At 42.8% G+C, this 16,900-nt stretch overlaps 1 protein-coding gene across 2 annotated transcripts in view; it reads right to left on the reverse strand.

The window, feature by feature from the left end:
- The window catches only part of NELL2 (neural EGFL like 2), a 152,785-nt gene extending 136,173 nt beyond the window's left edge, over window positions 1–16,612 (reverse strand). Inside the window, exons 1-2 of one of the 2 annotated variants that reach the window (XM_082043446.1) lie at window positions 16,134–16,612; window positions 15,834–15,956 (exon numbers count right to left, since the gene is read on the reverse strand). In XM_082043446.1, the coding sequence (XP_081899572.1) occupies window positions 15,834–15,956; window positions 16,134–16,188 (178 nt within the window). In that variant the 5' untranslated portion in view covers window positions 16,189–16,612. Of the gene's footprint in view, window positions 1–15,833; window positions 15,963–16,133 lie in introns of both variants that reach the window. The other variant, XM_082043445.1, reaches the window with a different exon arrangement.
- Window positions 16,613–16,900: the final 288 nt, after the last annotated feature.

Here is a 16,900-nt window from a genome sequence, read left to right on the forward strand (position 1 = left end):
GTTTCATGTGCACATAATCAGCTTTAATAGCAGCATCTATAAATCAATTCTACATCTGACTGTAGGTTTGCTGAACTATCCAAATTAAATTCTAGTGGTTTGTGAGAGAAGGCCTGCAGGCTAAAAAGACTCTGGAAAATATAAAAATGCTAGCTCAATTTTGCCTCATTTTCCTACAGTGGTCAGGATCAGTGTTGCAACCATATATTCACATCGTGTCACCTCCCCATATTAAAATTTTTGGCTAACCTTTTTCTTACCTAGGGGTTTCACACAGCCTACAAAGGGTAACAATATCTGAGGCCATTTACTTTATCTTGTTCTTTTATTTAATTAACCAATGTGGGCTGTGCTGGTCCCAGCCAATGGAACAGCATGCAAAGCCAATCCAGAAGCAGAATCTTCACAAGGCTGAAAGGGTCCAGTGGGTTTTTAAATGGAGCATGGTGCATTCAAATTTAGGAGTTGCATTCCTGTAATGAAAACTGAAGATAGGAAGAAGTAAAACAACCTTTATTAGAGCAAAACCCTGCTAGATGTTTTATGCTCTAGATACTTCAGTGGAAGGGTTGACTGGTGTTCCTTTTTTTTTTTTTTCATACACCTGTCTCTTTATTTGATAAAATATTTTTAGCTACTTCTCCTACACATTTTTTCATTCATTTCTCATAGATTCCAAATCATTTCAGAGAGAACAGCAAAACAGGAGCAGCTACAGCTTTCTAAACCCACATGAATCTGACTTGATTTCTCCAAGGCTGCACGTAGGAGCTCTGCAGGAGTCTGGGGGAAGGTGCTGCAATTCCACATCAGTTTTAGAAGACTACAAGATATGGGGTAAACACTAACCATGTGAGATTCCCAGCAGAGCCATTCCCAAAGGATGTGCATGACCCGCAGCGCCCAGGAGCACTTCCCAGTTCCCAAGTCTGGGTGAACACTGGGACTACAATCTAATCATATGTCAGAATCCAACCAGGTACATCTGGAACTTTATGCACCCAAGTGCTCCTTATAAACTAGGTACAACCTGGTCTCACCAGAACAAGGACTCACAAATGCCAGGAGCAAGGACTCCAGTAAATCTTCCAAGCTGAATGACTGGGACCTTGGGATACCCAACAGACTGGTTACAGGGATACCCACAAACTGCCCTTGTAGTTTAGACACCACCACAATGATCACCAATTCCATGTGCCTCCTTCCTTATTTCCATTAAAGAAATGCCTCAGCAAGGATGTATGCAGAAAGACCTGCTATGGATGGGAAGGAGAAAAGGAAGAGGGCAAAATGCACTTTAGCTGAAACTAAACAACCACAACAAAAACTGACTTGAAGCCAAATCATTAAATCAAATAAAAACAAGGGGGGAAATGTCACAGTTTGTTCTTGCAGCATTTGGGGAGGTTCCAATTGCCTTTGCTTTGTAGCTTTCTCTATTCTGAATGTCAGCTACAGCTTTGGTATGTCATCCAGCAAGGACTTTCCTTCAGTTCAAACCATATGCAAAGTCCCAGGAGTCACAACAGACTGACACAGGAGATGAGAAGAAAAACCTGCCTCTGAGCACACACATTTTTCCCCTACTATATGGACTGTTCATACTTATATCCTCAAAAAATGTTAATCATACCACTTCTGGCCAAAACTCACCTGCTGGCTACATACTTGTGTGTTTAAGGTGATTTTTGCACAGCTGAAAACACAAATCCACTGTGGGACAAGAGGGGAAAAAGGTATTGAGAGTCTGGACACATATGCTCTAATACAGCTGCAATGTGTCTGATCCAAAATAACCAAACCATTGTTAAGGACCTAACTTGCTTGTGTAATTGTGAGTAGTTTGTGCATTTGCATAAGTAATCATGATTTGATTCAGAGTACTTTGTTTGTAATGTTTTCTTCTCCATGGTCAAAGTCCCCAGGGAGTTTTTGCTTGGTTTGCTTTTTTTAACTGTTTTTTTTTTCTTTAAGCTAAAGCAACATTAAAAATTGTCAACTATGCAAATGTAATTAAAATAGAACATAATTAATAGGGGAAAATCTTCTACCCAATATGATAGAATAAGATAACTGAGTGGCAGCAAACCCTCGATAATTTCTGCCAGCTCCTAGAACTGACTTGGATGACTCTTTAGGAAAGAATTTGCAAATCCAAAACTGTATGGGGCAAACTACAACTGTAACACATTATGCACTCTACTGTAAATTGACAATAATACCACCAAAATCTGTCTAAAAGCATTCTGCAAAAGAAATTATACAATGCTAGTTAGAGAGTGATTATACTAGTGGCTGGGTTAAGCCTCTCAGCTTATGTACTGGTTGCTTGCAGAAACCAAGGAAGTCACATCAAGCTGAATCTTTCTGTAACGCTAAACTTACCTTCTCGCAGTCCGACTACTGACATCCCCTACTAAAACAGCCTCCTTTGCATCCCTGTGGGTCTACAAAACAACTTCTCGGGTGCTAGCCACTAAAATATAACCAAGCTCTTTCAAAACATGGCCAAACACCTGAGATTATCTTGAGATTGGGGCTACAAAATCGTGCTTTGTGGTGCACACATACTTAAACAGACCATGCTGGGTGGAATGGGGAGGGTGGATCTTTCCTCCCAGCCCAGCCACCTACTACCCACACTGAATCCAACTGCTTTGGTGAAGCTGTCAAATGAACAGTGCATCTTATCAGCATGATTTCCCACCTGGATTACAGATAAGGGAAATATCCTTTCAATGGTGATGTGTCTCAGTGTGTCAGCAGCACAATACACACAGCCACATACAGCACTTTTGCTTGCCTAGTAGATCCATACAACACAGGGAAGGAAAGAGATGCAGAGAGATCAAGTGGCATGTTCACACCACTACAAACATCCATTTGAGCATCAGGACCAGGTATCACAGCTCTCTAAATACCAGGCTTAATCTGCCCAACCATAATGCTAAGATACAAAGACATCTCTCATCTTCCTTTTGGCTGTGGTCTCTCTGGCAAAGAAGGAATTTACACCAGGATTACAAGTGGGAGCCATTTACTGTAGGTAAAGCAGCCCAGCTGTGCCTCAGCAAGTCAGGAGACTTTTGGACTCAGTAGGCAAAAAGTAAATAAGAGGGAAACAAATACAGTAAAGGTTCTAGTGGTTGTATCTACAATAGCATATTTCTGACAATTTTTCAAACCTTTCGCAAGTGAAAATATAAGAAGTCTAATTGTAGGAAAACCTGAATTTTAATGTGTAGGGCTCCAGATTTGAAATCTGTATTCTTAACACAGGAGGCTGAAGCAGGTGATTTGCTTAACAAGCAATACAGATCCTACAATGCTAGATTGTTACTAAAACAACTCCCAAAGAAAATGTGAACATGCTCTCCTGAATGTTTCTGAAAGGAATATAAGGAATGTGTGCATCAACACAGAGGGAAGCACCTCACAAAAGCACTACCAGGAATTTTTAAAAGCATATATGATACAGAAAACCACTGTTCCTTGCCCACTGGAAACACTACCCGTCTCACAGTAACCATGTCCTCATGCAAGATATCACCAGGAGAGCGGGTGCTACGCAGTGGGGACCTATTACATGACAACAAAATGACAAAGCTAAAAGACAACTTCTGTTCTTGTTATAGAAATTCCACTCCTAGGAAATTAAAATGTGTGCTGTATGCTATGTTCTGCCCCAGGTATTTATTATTATAATGCTTTCTGGTGACTGATAGGTTCCAAGTTATCAATTATGCGATGCAATGGCTTTTTGATTACTAGCTTTCCCCTAGTCTATATTCCAACACTACTCTCATTTCCTCTGAAGACTCTTTGTATTTGCTCCCTCATAGGTAGTATCAAGTGCTGTTACATACAGTTTTTTAGGTTTTTCATGGCCAATACCCACTATAAAACCTATTATGTTTGAACAAGGACACAGAGGTAGTGGAGTGGGACTTCTGTCCGCTGCTTCACTTCAAGATGGGTTCCAGCTACATTCAAAAGGTTGCAGCTGCTACAGCTTTATAAGTTTATATACATGCACACACTCACACCCCTTTAGGCACAAAGCAGTTTTCTAGAAGCTGCTTTGAGGACACTTTGAAACCTGTGGAGAAAACCAAGGCTGTCTTGTTTTCCTTGCTGCTGCCATCTGCACCTAGTTATGCTCGGCTGCATGCTCTCGTATGAGCACTTTGTGTCAAACTGACCTAACAGCAAACAAAAATATCACACCAAGAAACGCTGTTAACACTGGGACACAGACTGAAGAGCACAAGAAAAAATAATGCATCGCCTTGCAGCCCTACTGGTACTGTAATAAGGGCACGACACACATGAGAACTGGTAAAAGACTGAATTTATTTCCAATCCCTAGTTGTATAGCATGGTCAGAATATAAAGAGTCATACAAGTCATGTCAAGAGGGAGGACAAGAGCAGGAAACAGTGTTGTCAGCTTTTTACAAATGAAAAAGCAGGCTACCAAAGGTAAACAAATGTTAATCAATTAAAAACAATCAAGTACAAACTTAATGGCAACAATAAACCACGCAAGCAGATTCTGCTAGGTGTAGATCAAGTGGGATTACATTAACTACCCTTCTCCCAGAATACGACACAATTCAAGCTTCTCAAGTATATCATATTCCAGTGGTGAAGGGTCATACAATGACAGACTGCAGAAGACCAGCACCCACCATGGCACCTCTGGATTAGGATCATGCTGGGTATAGATACTCCATCTGTCGATGTCCTGGGCTTAGCTTTTTTTCCCCATTAAGAAGCTGTTTCTTCCTCTTTGCAATGGTTTGCATCACTCATCCTAGTTTTCCTTCACCTCTGGCTTTCTAGGCTGTAACTGTTTTTGTACCCACATAAGGGTAAACTGCCTTCAGCTCACCAAACTGCTAAGTGTTCAGGCTGATTTATTTTCATACAACACAATGGTGAGCTTAAGAAAGCATTAATATGAGATCTGTCTTAATTTCCCAGGTGTGGTCTGCATGAAAGATTTACTTCTGACACAAGAGAATGGTCAACAGTCACCAATTTAGAGAGCTCCAGAAAACCCAAACCTCCATCCCAACAACAAAAGCAGCACAGCAAGGGAGGGGGAGGAAGGCCACCACTGGAAAAAAATTACATCTGAAGCATGGCTGACACATCCAACAACTCTGTTGCTAGCCACAGGTCTCCAGTAGTGGGCTGAGCAAACACCAACAGATGGGAGCAGAAGGCTGGAGTCTGAACCGTAAAGAGAATTCAGGTACCAGCAGAAATGAGGTGGGAGCGCCAGAGGGGTGACAAGTAAGGCCCAAGCCACCAGCCATACTGACATTCTCAGAAAAATCTCCACTCCCTTTATCTGTTTTAATGCCAGAAAAATAAAAGGTTAGAAGGATTTTGAATCAGGAATATCAAAGAGAAGGGATACCAAGGAATACTATGCGCACAGCTCAGCTATGAGCAGGGCAGACAGACAGAAAGTATATGGGAGACTCAAGCTACAGTTGACAGAGGTCCCAAGGAAGCTGAGGAGGACCAGAGTTCAGGTTCTCCTGCAAGAAAATGCCTTTTAAATCAGGTATTAATGAGTCCAGGCTTCTATGAATGTGTCCATTAGCCTCAGTGAATCAGCTACAGGTTTTAAGCACGTGCCCAACTTAAAAGCTTGGATGAGTTAAAATTAGAAATGCTTCCAAACCCTGATTGCCATGCTCTTGCAGGCTTGTTTTAACTGAGTACCCTTAAAACATACTTAGATGCAAAGAACAGTTTTAGGAAGAACACAAATGCACCAGCTTGATTTTAAAGAGTACCAAGTCTTCAATGCCTCTTTGTGTCTTTGAAAATCTCTCCCTGTATAACACCAGAACAATTCCACCAACAATCCAGATTCCCAGAGTACAAAAAGACTTACAGGGTCATCCACCCCATCCTTAGCATAGTAACTAATATCACACAATGACTAAAACACAGCTAACATCTCCTATATTTTTTTTATTTCATGCTATCTTCTACAATATCACAAGTCTGGATATTTCCACCACTTTCTTTCAGTAGCTATTCCACAATCTAAACTAGTTCACTGTGAAAGTCTCCTTTTATCTTAAATCCTCTCCATCTATAATATCATTACATTACTCTTACCTCTAACTCTTTGAATACTAAATAATTCCTTCATTTTAAACCTCTAAGAATCTTCTAATGCTAGACATTAATCATACAATACTTTCGTCATTGCTTGGACAAGCTGCACGTACTCAAGTTCTTTCAAAAGCTTTCTAGTAAACCAGTCCTTTTTACTGTATAATCAGGTTCACTGTTGTTCTCTTCACTCCTTGTAATTCATTGATAATTTTCTGAAACAGAGAAACCCAGAATGTAATAACAAAGACACAACCTAAGTTCAAAAAAAAAATTCAAGCTCCCAGATCTCTTACTACAATATACTTTGTTTATGCTTCAAATGCTAAGGGTATATCCAGAGACTCTTAAAAAGAGCATCATCAACCCAGGTACACATATTTCCTCAAGTCTGCCACACTCCTTGAATGGGGGCTGAGCAAAGCTGGGACTGATTCAAGTTCAAGGGACATTAGCCAATGTTACAGGAAATCTGAAAGAATGCCTTTGGAACAGTCATGGCCCCATTTGCAAATGCATGTTTAGAGAATCATTAAAACCCAGATTATTGACCTCAAAACCACAACAGTTCCTTTGGAACACTTCTGGAGCGTTATGGAGCTGTATTTAGAGACACAGATTCCCAGCCATGGAGTCAAGGCTGGCACCTGTCATCTTCTCTTGATAAGATAAACAGTATGGATGTTACCATCATCTAATTATACTTAAATAAGCATGTATGCTGAGGAAGCAGTGTAAATGTTGCTCTGTCTAATGGAGAGGACAACTCTACAACTGGAGGTCTTTTTCTTATTATACTTCCTCTATGTTTTCAGAGGGGAAATTGCCACCCAAATTTCACTTTAAAAATTCTCAGATATGGATCACTAGCAGTATTGATTGTAATGGCTCCTTTGGAAACATTACAGTCTGTTGTAGCAATGTTGCTGCTGCAAATATGTTAATCTGCTAAAACTCTTTTGAACACCATCTTCAAAAGTCCCTCTTAGTCTTCTTGTCTTTTAATATCACATCCATTGCTTTAGCACCCTGCAGGAGCACAAGAGTTGAGTATCATCTGCCAAGACAGCTCAAAGCAAAAGTCAGTTTTCTAAGCTCTTATTTCTCTCTGAAGTCACCAGGATGACACACCCCCAAAAAAGTATGCACCAAAAAAAAAAGCAAACAAAAACTTGTTAGCATAACAAGTAATGAGAAATTTTTGCCTTAAAATTCTTCCACGTTGGAAATGGCTATAGCATTCTTTCCACCTAAACATGGTTTAAAGGAGAAAAAAAAAAAAAAACTACGTGTACTCCATAAATAGAATCATAACTCCAATAACATACTTGCTACAAATTTATTTTAAGTATTTAAAGTTCAGTAACAGCTACCTTAAATATCAGAGTGAGCATTCATAATGGAAAACATGACTAGGCAAAAACAAACACCCACAAACAAAGAAAAACCCACAGAGCACACTGAGGTACCCTTTCTTACCAGACAACACTGAGAGGAAAAAAATCAGTATTTCTTAAACATTGAGACAAAATTAGAGGAATTTAAGCAAAACGGAGGGACAGGAAAAAAATCCAATGAAAAACAATTTTTCATCCCTTATTCATCTCTACCTTAGCAGTGCAGGCAGGAGAACAGAGCTGTTCGGCGGATCTGCCCCTTGGCACATGACCAAACAGGACAAAATATATGGAACTGAAGAGTCACTACGTGAAGTACAGTTTTCCATAACAGCTATATGTAATCTCCACCTCTTATTCACTGGTTTTAAATAGCTTACAAGCTCAGTTCTGTACCACCCTTAAGACACAGCGGAAGCAGTGCAGTTAACCACTCTTGGAGTTATTTTTCCAAGCCAGCACCCATATGCCCTGAAGGATACAGACTGGGAGAATGGAAGCAAGGAGAAGGAGCATAGGAAACCTATTTCCTAGATATTATAAACAAACAGGAGGGGGGAAACAGACATTAAGACTGATCTAGATTAAGAGATACAGAGCAAATGCTGCTCTCCTCTCTGAAACCTCACTGGAGAATGAATCGTGCTGCAGTGGGGGAAGAAACCATAAAAAAACCCATTAACCTACCTACTCTCAGCCACGCTTCGTGACTACTGAACTATGTCACAGCAAAAGCCATTACATAAGGGTAACAAGCCCTCATTTTCCCACGTCACTACCCCTTGCTAACGCAATCCTCCCCCAGCAATATGGAAAGATGTGCTTGACAGCTACCCAGGAGAGTCACTGTTCCCCTGTCTGAGGGCACACAAGCCGCAGGTGCTGGCTTCTCTCCAGTATGCAGGACAGATGCTGCCCTGCTGTCACCATCACATCTTCAACTTCAGCTGAGACCAGGGTCCCCTGCTACGCTGCCAGGAGAGGTTGCCTGGTGGGTGAGTCATGGACATGGAGAAACACCTTGGCCTCCACTCCTTAGACTAGGGGTATCAAACTCATTTTCACCAGGGACCACATCAGCCTCATGGTTGCTTTCAAAGGGACAAATGTAATTTTAGGACTGTAGAAATGGAACTACTCCTACATTTATACAGTCCTAGAATTACATTCAGCCTTTTGAAGGCAACCATGAGGCTGACATGGCCCCTGGTGAAAATGAGTTTGATACCCCTGGCTTAGAGCATCTCACCCCTTCTCATGACACCAAGCAGGACTCTGCCCCACATCACCACACTGACACCATCTTCATGTATTTTACTTCTATACGTGCCTCAGAGCAGCACATCACACCCATCCTCAGCTTTCCAACAAATACTTTGGTTTGAGCCCTGAGATAATACCAGGCTCAACAAGGGGTTTGTAACTGCAGTATTTTTAGAAGGGGCCTGATCGTAAAGGTATGAACAAGCAAATGCAATTCTATCTGTTATTAATCAGTATGAATTGTTTTGGGCAATACTTAATGTATAAACAGAACATGGTTATTTGAATTAACCTGAACAACCAAATGCTCATTTTAAAAATAGTTTTAGAGAATCAGCATTAACCCAAGTGAAAACAGACCCCTGGAGACTCCAATTTATTGCAAATATTAGATGAAATCTGGCTGTGAAAAGAACCATGTCAGGCCTATGAGAACACAATAGGATATCTCTAAATAGAGTCAAACTCTCGGTGATTAATAAGTGTAGGTACTAATTCACTCCAAAGGTTGACAACAGCAGAGGCTGGAGGTGCTCGCTGTCCCACCAAGTCCATGCAAAGCCGTGGAAGTCATGCTGCTTAGCCCTGTCTCCCAGGGGAATCTGGACAGGCAAGGTATAGTGCCTGCACCGGCAAGCATGTATCATTTCTCTCCCCATGCTGTACCTTCTTTCAGAATCCATGCTCTTAAGAATTTTACAGACTGAAAGGTGACAAAAGTCTACGTCAAGACCATATATCAAGACACATGGCAAGAGAGCTACAGGGGGAATATTTAATTTCTGCTTATTTCCTTTCCTTCCCCCCAAAAAAATCCACTGTAGAAAAACAACAAAGTGTAAAACACCTTTTCTTGCAACGAACAATGACATAATAAATAGAGCCATACTTAAAATAACTCTATTGCTCTACACTTACACCTTTGTGATGCTTTATATGCCTAATACATACCCTCAGCAACATTATTTATTTGAAATTTTGAGCACTAAGACAGTTACAATCCCCAAATGCAACAGGCCAAGTTTTCTGTCATTCCTTAACATTATTTTGTATGAACGACTACATACAGGGATTACAGTCTCTTCCCTGGCAACTTGAGTTTCCTTGGTACCTCCAGTATATTAGGTTCCCATTCACATTTCCATTTCCCAGTACTACCCTCTGCTGCACCATTACAAGCATCAATCACAAGTCCACAACATTGAAATTATTTTTCTTTCTGTAACTTTTTCCCCCTTCAGTTTTGCAGATAAACTAGCAGCTAGCAAGCAACACAGTCTCAAATAATAGGCATACTCATGATTATTCAGCAGTGTATTGCTGTGCAGCAGCTAAGTGCATCCTAGTTGTCCCTGCATGGTAACTCAGCATGGTTCAGGATGGGCACTGGATGCAGGATTCTCACATACTGCCTCCTTTATTTAGGGAAGGCTCTTCAAACAGCAGACACTTCCCAAACACCTCCTTTTGCTACTACTGCTGACAGGAGGAAGAAGATGTTGAACATTCAGCTCTTTTGGAGAGAGGAGATGCTTCATGGCCACAGCCAGGCTCCCCAGCAGCATCGATCACAACCCTGGCAGGGCTGTACCATAATGGTTACTGTTTGCACAGATGCAGAGGTGACTTTGGAACATACCAGAGGCGAAAGGGGATGGGGGCAGCAGAGGGACAGCACTGGCTGTTGTTCCAGATACACCAAAATCTGGATCTCTCTGGCTATTGCATTGTCATAGAGTAATTGCTTACACTAGGCATTCCTAACATTGCAAAACACTCCAGTACTTACTGAAATTAAACTGTATTTCAGTATTTCTAAAAATTCTGGGAAATTTTATTATCTGCAGATGATGTCTATGCTGGAGGTCCCACATTTTGAGGATTCAGTGATTCTGAGAGAAACAAGCTTGCTTTCAAGACAAAAAAAAAAAAAATCTGCAGATAGGTATTTACTCTGCAGTCAGCCCTGCCAGTTGGCAACATCAGCATTGTCTCCCCCAGCTGTCTGTTAGCACTCCTCTGGGAGATGAGTACAGCTGGAGAAAGGGGATTTTACAGGACTCTCTAATCCATGTCACTGCAGTCAGCCAGGTTTGCACCTGAAACTGGCTGGCTTTGTGATCAGTAGACACGGGAATGCTCATACGACCTCTTGCTTTGGAAAAGTTGTGGGGACAGTAACCTCTAGCTCATGGGTGGTAACAAGCAGCTGGGAACAGTAATATTTTCAGCAGGCTCAGCTGGAACCAGGAGAAAGCATCTGTCCATAGTCTCAGTGACAGGTGGCAAGGCAAAACGTGCCTGTGAAGTACATAGGCAATGTAAATCCTGTTTCTGTTACAGAAAGCTTACTCACCTCTAGTTTTAAAGCTTTATTTTTTGGCTCCTTTATTTAGCAATGTCCAGAGATTATGTCATGGGCCAAAACCAATGATCTTTCCTAAGGGATGTAAGGTATGTATTATATATATAGTAACATTGTTTTGCTAGCATTTCAAAATAACAGGCTAATGATCCAGTCACACAGCAATAGGTAACAAATCATTTACACAAAGATGCCTATTTTAGGGCTTTTTTCCTGCCAGCAGTTTGTGCCAGCAAGTCCAATTCAAAGAACGGTAGTGCTGAGTCCTTTCATGTATCCCACTGACAGATTAAGTAATTACTTTGGTGTTTTATAGCACATCTTGTTCCCCATCAGAATATACCATATCTTGCCTGTAGAACTGTCCCTCATCAGAATTATCCAAATATTTATAAACATATTAAGAGTTACACATCCCAACTGGCAGAGAAAAAGCTTATCCTCTGAATGAGATCCAAGTTCTGCATTCAGATACATAAGCTCCCACATTTTCATGACTGCCATGTCCTTTTTATCTTTTCCTTAATACATGTTCCTGTGCTTGTAACCATCTGACTGTATTCTTCTGTTTACCCTTTAGCCTCCTCTTTGAGGGATATATACACCTTTTGATGGGCATATACTTTCTTTACACATCACTTGGCTTCCATTTTTAGTGGCTTGATTTACAGCGTACCTTCCACCACCCTCCACTGCTGCTAGAGGCAGTTGGAAGGTATCTCCATTACTACACGTACACTTTGTGAGAAAAGATAGTCTGATGCAAAGTATTTCCTCTCAGCAGCAAGTAAGATCCAGAAAGGCTATCAAAATATTATATCTATAAAATATATATAACACAGAGTCTAGACAGAGAAGAGAGGGTGACAAAAAGTTACTGCCTAGAGGACTGCACAGGAGACCAAGTTACACTTGCAGCCCTTATTCAGATTCTCACCCCTCAGAATGCCATTTCCTATTACAAGTTGAAATACCTGGCTTTATTGGGACCTTGTACATGTTTAACATTAAGTCTCCTGAGCACGGACTTAAGTCAGATATGTCTGACCCATCCAAAACCCTCAGCACCCTCCAGCCTCTGTCGCTGTGGTTTTGACTGCCTTTTCAAATTTCCCTGCAGTTACATATGCAACAAGTGCTCTTGTAGCAATATGGTTTTCATATTTCCATAGGAAAATGGCTACATTGACTTTCATCTCCATCAATCTCAAATTGTATTAATGCAGTATAGGATTCTAAGAATGGCAATTGGTGTTTCTCCAAAACCTTTGACTACATTACACTCCAATCCACTCCCCTGGTTTGGGGTTTACCTTTAGGTGTCATCCCTGTTTTGCAAATGGAAAACAAAGGTATTGAAGATTTTACTGACTTACGTAAACCGTTACCAACAGAGAGAAGTTTGTGGTGTAGATATTCTGACTTCTGTTCTAGTGCTCTGACCAAAAGAAGAATAATCTTCCTCTAAACATATTTTGAAATAATAGTATCTGCTGTTGGCTAAGAGGTGCTGGCAGATGTTCACATACAGCAACGCTACCATTTTGGAAGGCTTCCTCCTGTTTTCTATTCATAATTTTATCTTCCCACAAGCTACACTGAAACATTTTACAATTACTTTGCAAATCACATTTCCAGCAAGAGAAGCCCCTGCAGCTAACTAGAGCCAGATTACAGTGGCATTCAGATAGTGCCATCCACTACAATCAGGGATGACCAGGCACCTCGAAAGTTTAGAATTCAAGACCACAGCATCTAGTCCCGCTGAAGTCAGTGGGAAGAGTTCTGTTTCTTAAATCTGATAATTTCTATAATATTTGTACAACAACAGAGCAGATTGGTACACAAAAGAAACTCCAAGTGATCACCAATTTTAAGTGGCTATAGTTATTTCCAAGTCAGGAACTGTATAAGGACCAGTCTAAATGCTCTTGAATGGACTACAACAGACTAAAACTACCTTCAGAGAGTAACTGCTTCTTGTGTTATATGGCCTAGAAATATAAGTACCTTTGAAAATCAATTAAGCAAAGAAGAATTTGTCAGAACAGCCAATTAGATGCTAAAACCCTGGTACTGAAAATTGATGCTACATCTAATTAGGCAGTCAAAACCGACTTTTCATCTAGAAACAGAAGGAGACTATTCTGCTTTAACTTTATGTACAATTTTCCCATCATCTATCTTTAAGCATCTGTTACCTGTTGGCAGTTCAATCTGACACTTTCGTAATTTCTTTCTAAAATTAAGAACAGCATTTAGGTTTTGTGTATGTTTTAAGCATATGTAAAGTAAGGCTTTACACCAGTTGAGAATGCAGTCTATCAAAAAAGGCAATATACTACAATGTCATAAATATGTATATGGTGCAAGAAAAGATTCAATATCTGAAGAAACCAAAAAGCAAAAGATCACAAGTTAAAGCTTCCAGAATGAGTTCAGACTATTTAAAGTTGTGTCCTTTTCAGAAAAATATTTGTGTCTAGCAGGAAGGCCTTAGACAGACTAAGCAAAACACATAGGCAAAAGGCAAACTTAAAGTCAGCACATACATATATTTGAAATTGACGTAACACAAACATATACATAAAGAGACATATATTTGAAATTGACATAACACAAACATACACATAAAGAGATATATTGCAGCACTGTTCCTACAGTGTGAGCTCTAAGAGCAGAACAAAAATGACTAGTAGACCCAGTGGTCTGATCAAGGAAGGAAATGTCTCCATTTCTAAATGCAAGTTTGAAAATGAAAATCTGTCTGCTCAGTAAGGATCGTGCACTAGAAGAAAATCAGCAGTCATTTTATGCAGTAGCAGGAAAAAAATCTCCAGTCCTGCAGGGTGCTGAAGACTTCCCAAGGGATATGAGTGACTTCAGCCATCATTTAGACCCAAGTGTTTTCATCCTTGTTATTCCCCCAATTCCTCTCAACAAAGTAAAAAGGTTGGGGTGGAAATTTAAAACTCCTGTCTCCTTTTGTTACAACTAAACTGCTAACTCATTTGGGAACTATGTGCACCCATAATTACAAAGTAAAGGGGAACAACTTGAAAAAAAGTTTTTCAGTAACTAAATAATTTTCTGTCCCAACACTAGGAAAATATACAATAAAAACTCTTATTCTTACAAACCTCTAATTCTATTACCATGTAAGTCAAAGGGAGTTTTGACTTCTCCCTCACCCCACACAGCACAATGGCACCTCAACTCAGAACCATATCTTAAAAATTGCAGCTACTTTACAACACAAACCTCATAGCCACATAAATGTGTTGCCATTCTGAGAAGTTACCCCCTTCACAGAGGATTCTGCTCTACAGCCAAGTGTCCATTAGGGATGTTTAAAACCAGCATGTGTCAGTGTTTCAGAATGCATATGCCCATGTGTCTCCACATTAATGTCCATAGTGACACATGCTGGCTGTACTGGGGAAGAACAGCGCTAGAGAGATAACCTTAAAAAAAAAAAAAAAAAAAAAGAAGCACCTTTGGCAACTATTAGCTTCTGATAAATTATCTCATTAATGCTAACATGAAAAAGAAATTCCCTTTCCAGACCTTATCTCCCTTTAATTATAACTCTTCCATATGAGAGAACTCTTGCCTGTTGCACTAGAAATGCTTTCAGACCCAAGCTGGAACTCCTGGCATAACACAAGAAGCCAAGCAATCAAGTCCCCCTATTTTAAAACTACAGGGCTGATGAGATTTGCTCTTGCTCAACCAGATGTTGAGCCATTCTTTGCTCTTCTTTACTCATGTTCCTAAGGAGCATTTCATCATCTTTCAGAGAAGAGACTTGCATTTAAAGGCCATATTTAGGATTTTGTTTTTTAATAAGATAGAGGTTTTTCCTGAAAGCATTCTTGACTCCAGTTTCATTTAAAGTATCAGTATATTATTAAAGTGTAGTTCAAAAATACACTGAAAATGAGCAAGCAATGTAACCTATGCCAATAAATTCAGCTAGCCACTGAGTGCTGTTTTACAGTCCTTTATGAATTACAATATAAGGAAGTTTATTTTTTTTAATAATCCTCCTAAATGTATTTTTGAAACTTCCATTCCCATTATGAACAAAAAAACAGCCACAAGCACTGAAAGAGACCAAAACTCATTATTTTTTCCACACAAGGGGTATGATACAGAAGCTCAAAAGGGCCACTCAGTAAAAAAGGGCATTTTTATTTCTTGCCTCACTCCTCCAGGTCACTTCATTTCAGCATTTTGCTTGATTCACATAAAACTTTCAGGGCGCATTTCCCTAGCTGGAACTGGGGTATGTTTAGAGATTCCCAAGTGAAGCAGAAGAGTGGGTGGTGCTATTATTCATGACTGCACCCCACGACTCACAAAACAAGCCATCTGCCAGCCCCGTTCTGCTGTACTTTAATTAAGCATCTACCAGTCAAATTAAAAAAAAAAAAGGCGGGGGGGGGTGGGGTGGTGAGATAGAGGGGAAAAGAAAAGAAAAAATAAAGCGGGGTGGGGGCAAGAAGAAGAGTAGAAGAAAAGCGGTCAGGAAGAGAAAGGATCACGGGTACTTCAGGAGCGGTCAAGCCCTCGCCGCGGGGGCCGGGCGATGCGCCCTGCGCGGGGCAGGGACCGACCGCGGCGGCCGGAGTTGAGTGGGGCCGGGCGGGCCGGGGGCGGCCATACCTGGGAAGAGGAAGGCTTTGCTCCCGTTGTGCAGCCCCGGCACCTGGCGCACGCCCTCCGTGGAGCCTCCCAGCTGGAGCTCGGACAGCACGTCGATCTGCAGCGAGGGGTCCACGCCAAAGCCTGCAACTGACACAGAAAGTGCCGTCACCCCACCTGCCGACACCGCAACTTTCCGAGATCCCTCCCGCCCCGCCGCTTCCCGCACCTGCGGCCGCCCGGGGACCAGAGCATCGCCACCGCGAAGCTCCCCCGGCTCCGCTCCCGGGTGCCCGCCCGGCGGGTCCGGCATTCGCCTACCTGGCCCGAGGCAGAGGAGAAGGCAGAGCGTGCTCAAGCGGATGCCCGACTCCATGGTACACCGATGCGCTCAGTCCATAGTCCCCCTCCTCCGGCTACTGCGGGTAAAAATCCTCCGGGGCAGAGGCTGGGTCCCTGCCCGCCTCTCACCGGGAGGAGCGGACCCCCTGCCGCCCCGCAGCGCGCATCACGGCGGGCGCCGCGCCGTCCCGCCGCCGGCCGGAGCACACAAAGGCGAGGGCGGGGGGCGGGCGGGCAGCGCAGCCCTCCGCCCGCGGGCAGACAATGGGGGGAGCCCGCCGGAACCTGCTGCTGCCGCCGCCGCCGTGCGAACGAGGCCGCGGCAGCCGGGAGGCGGAGGCGGCGCGCCCGTGCCCCGCAGCTCCCCGCCCCGCCGCCACCAGGCGCAGCCCCTCGGCTGAAGAACCGCCGCAACCTCCGCCCGGCTCCCGCGGGAGAGCCGCTCTCCTCCCCGCCGTCCAACGGGGACAGAGGGACCTGCGGGAGGGGCCGCGGTTTATGCCGCGGCCGCAGGAGCCGCCCACCGCCTCCGCCGGGCCGGGCAGGGCCGGGCCGGGGGGAGGCACCGCCCCGTCGCCCCGTCCGCCGGGGCATCGCCGGGCGCGGAGGGGAGCGGGACCCGCTGTCGGGGGCTCCGGGCGGGCTCGGACGGGGGCACAGCTGGAAAGTTTGAGGGGAGCCGTGGCGGTGGCGGGGAGAGCCGGAGCCGGAGCCGGTGGCGGGGGCGGCGGGGAAGGCCGGGCTGC

The sequence above is a fragment of the Streptopelia decaocto genome (assembly GCF_964273445.1).
Source record: "Streptopelia decaocto genome assembly, chromosome: 1".
In the NCBI taxonomy this organism is placed as follows: Eukaryota; Metazoa; Chordata; class Aves; order Columbiformes; family Columbidae; genus Streptopelia; species Streptopelia decaocto.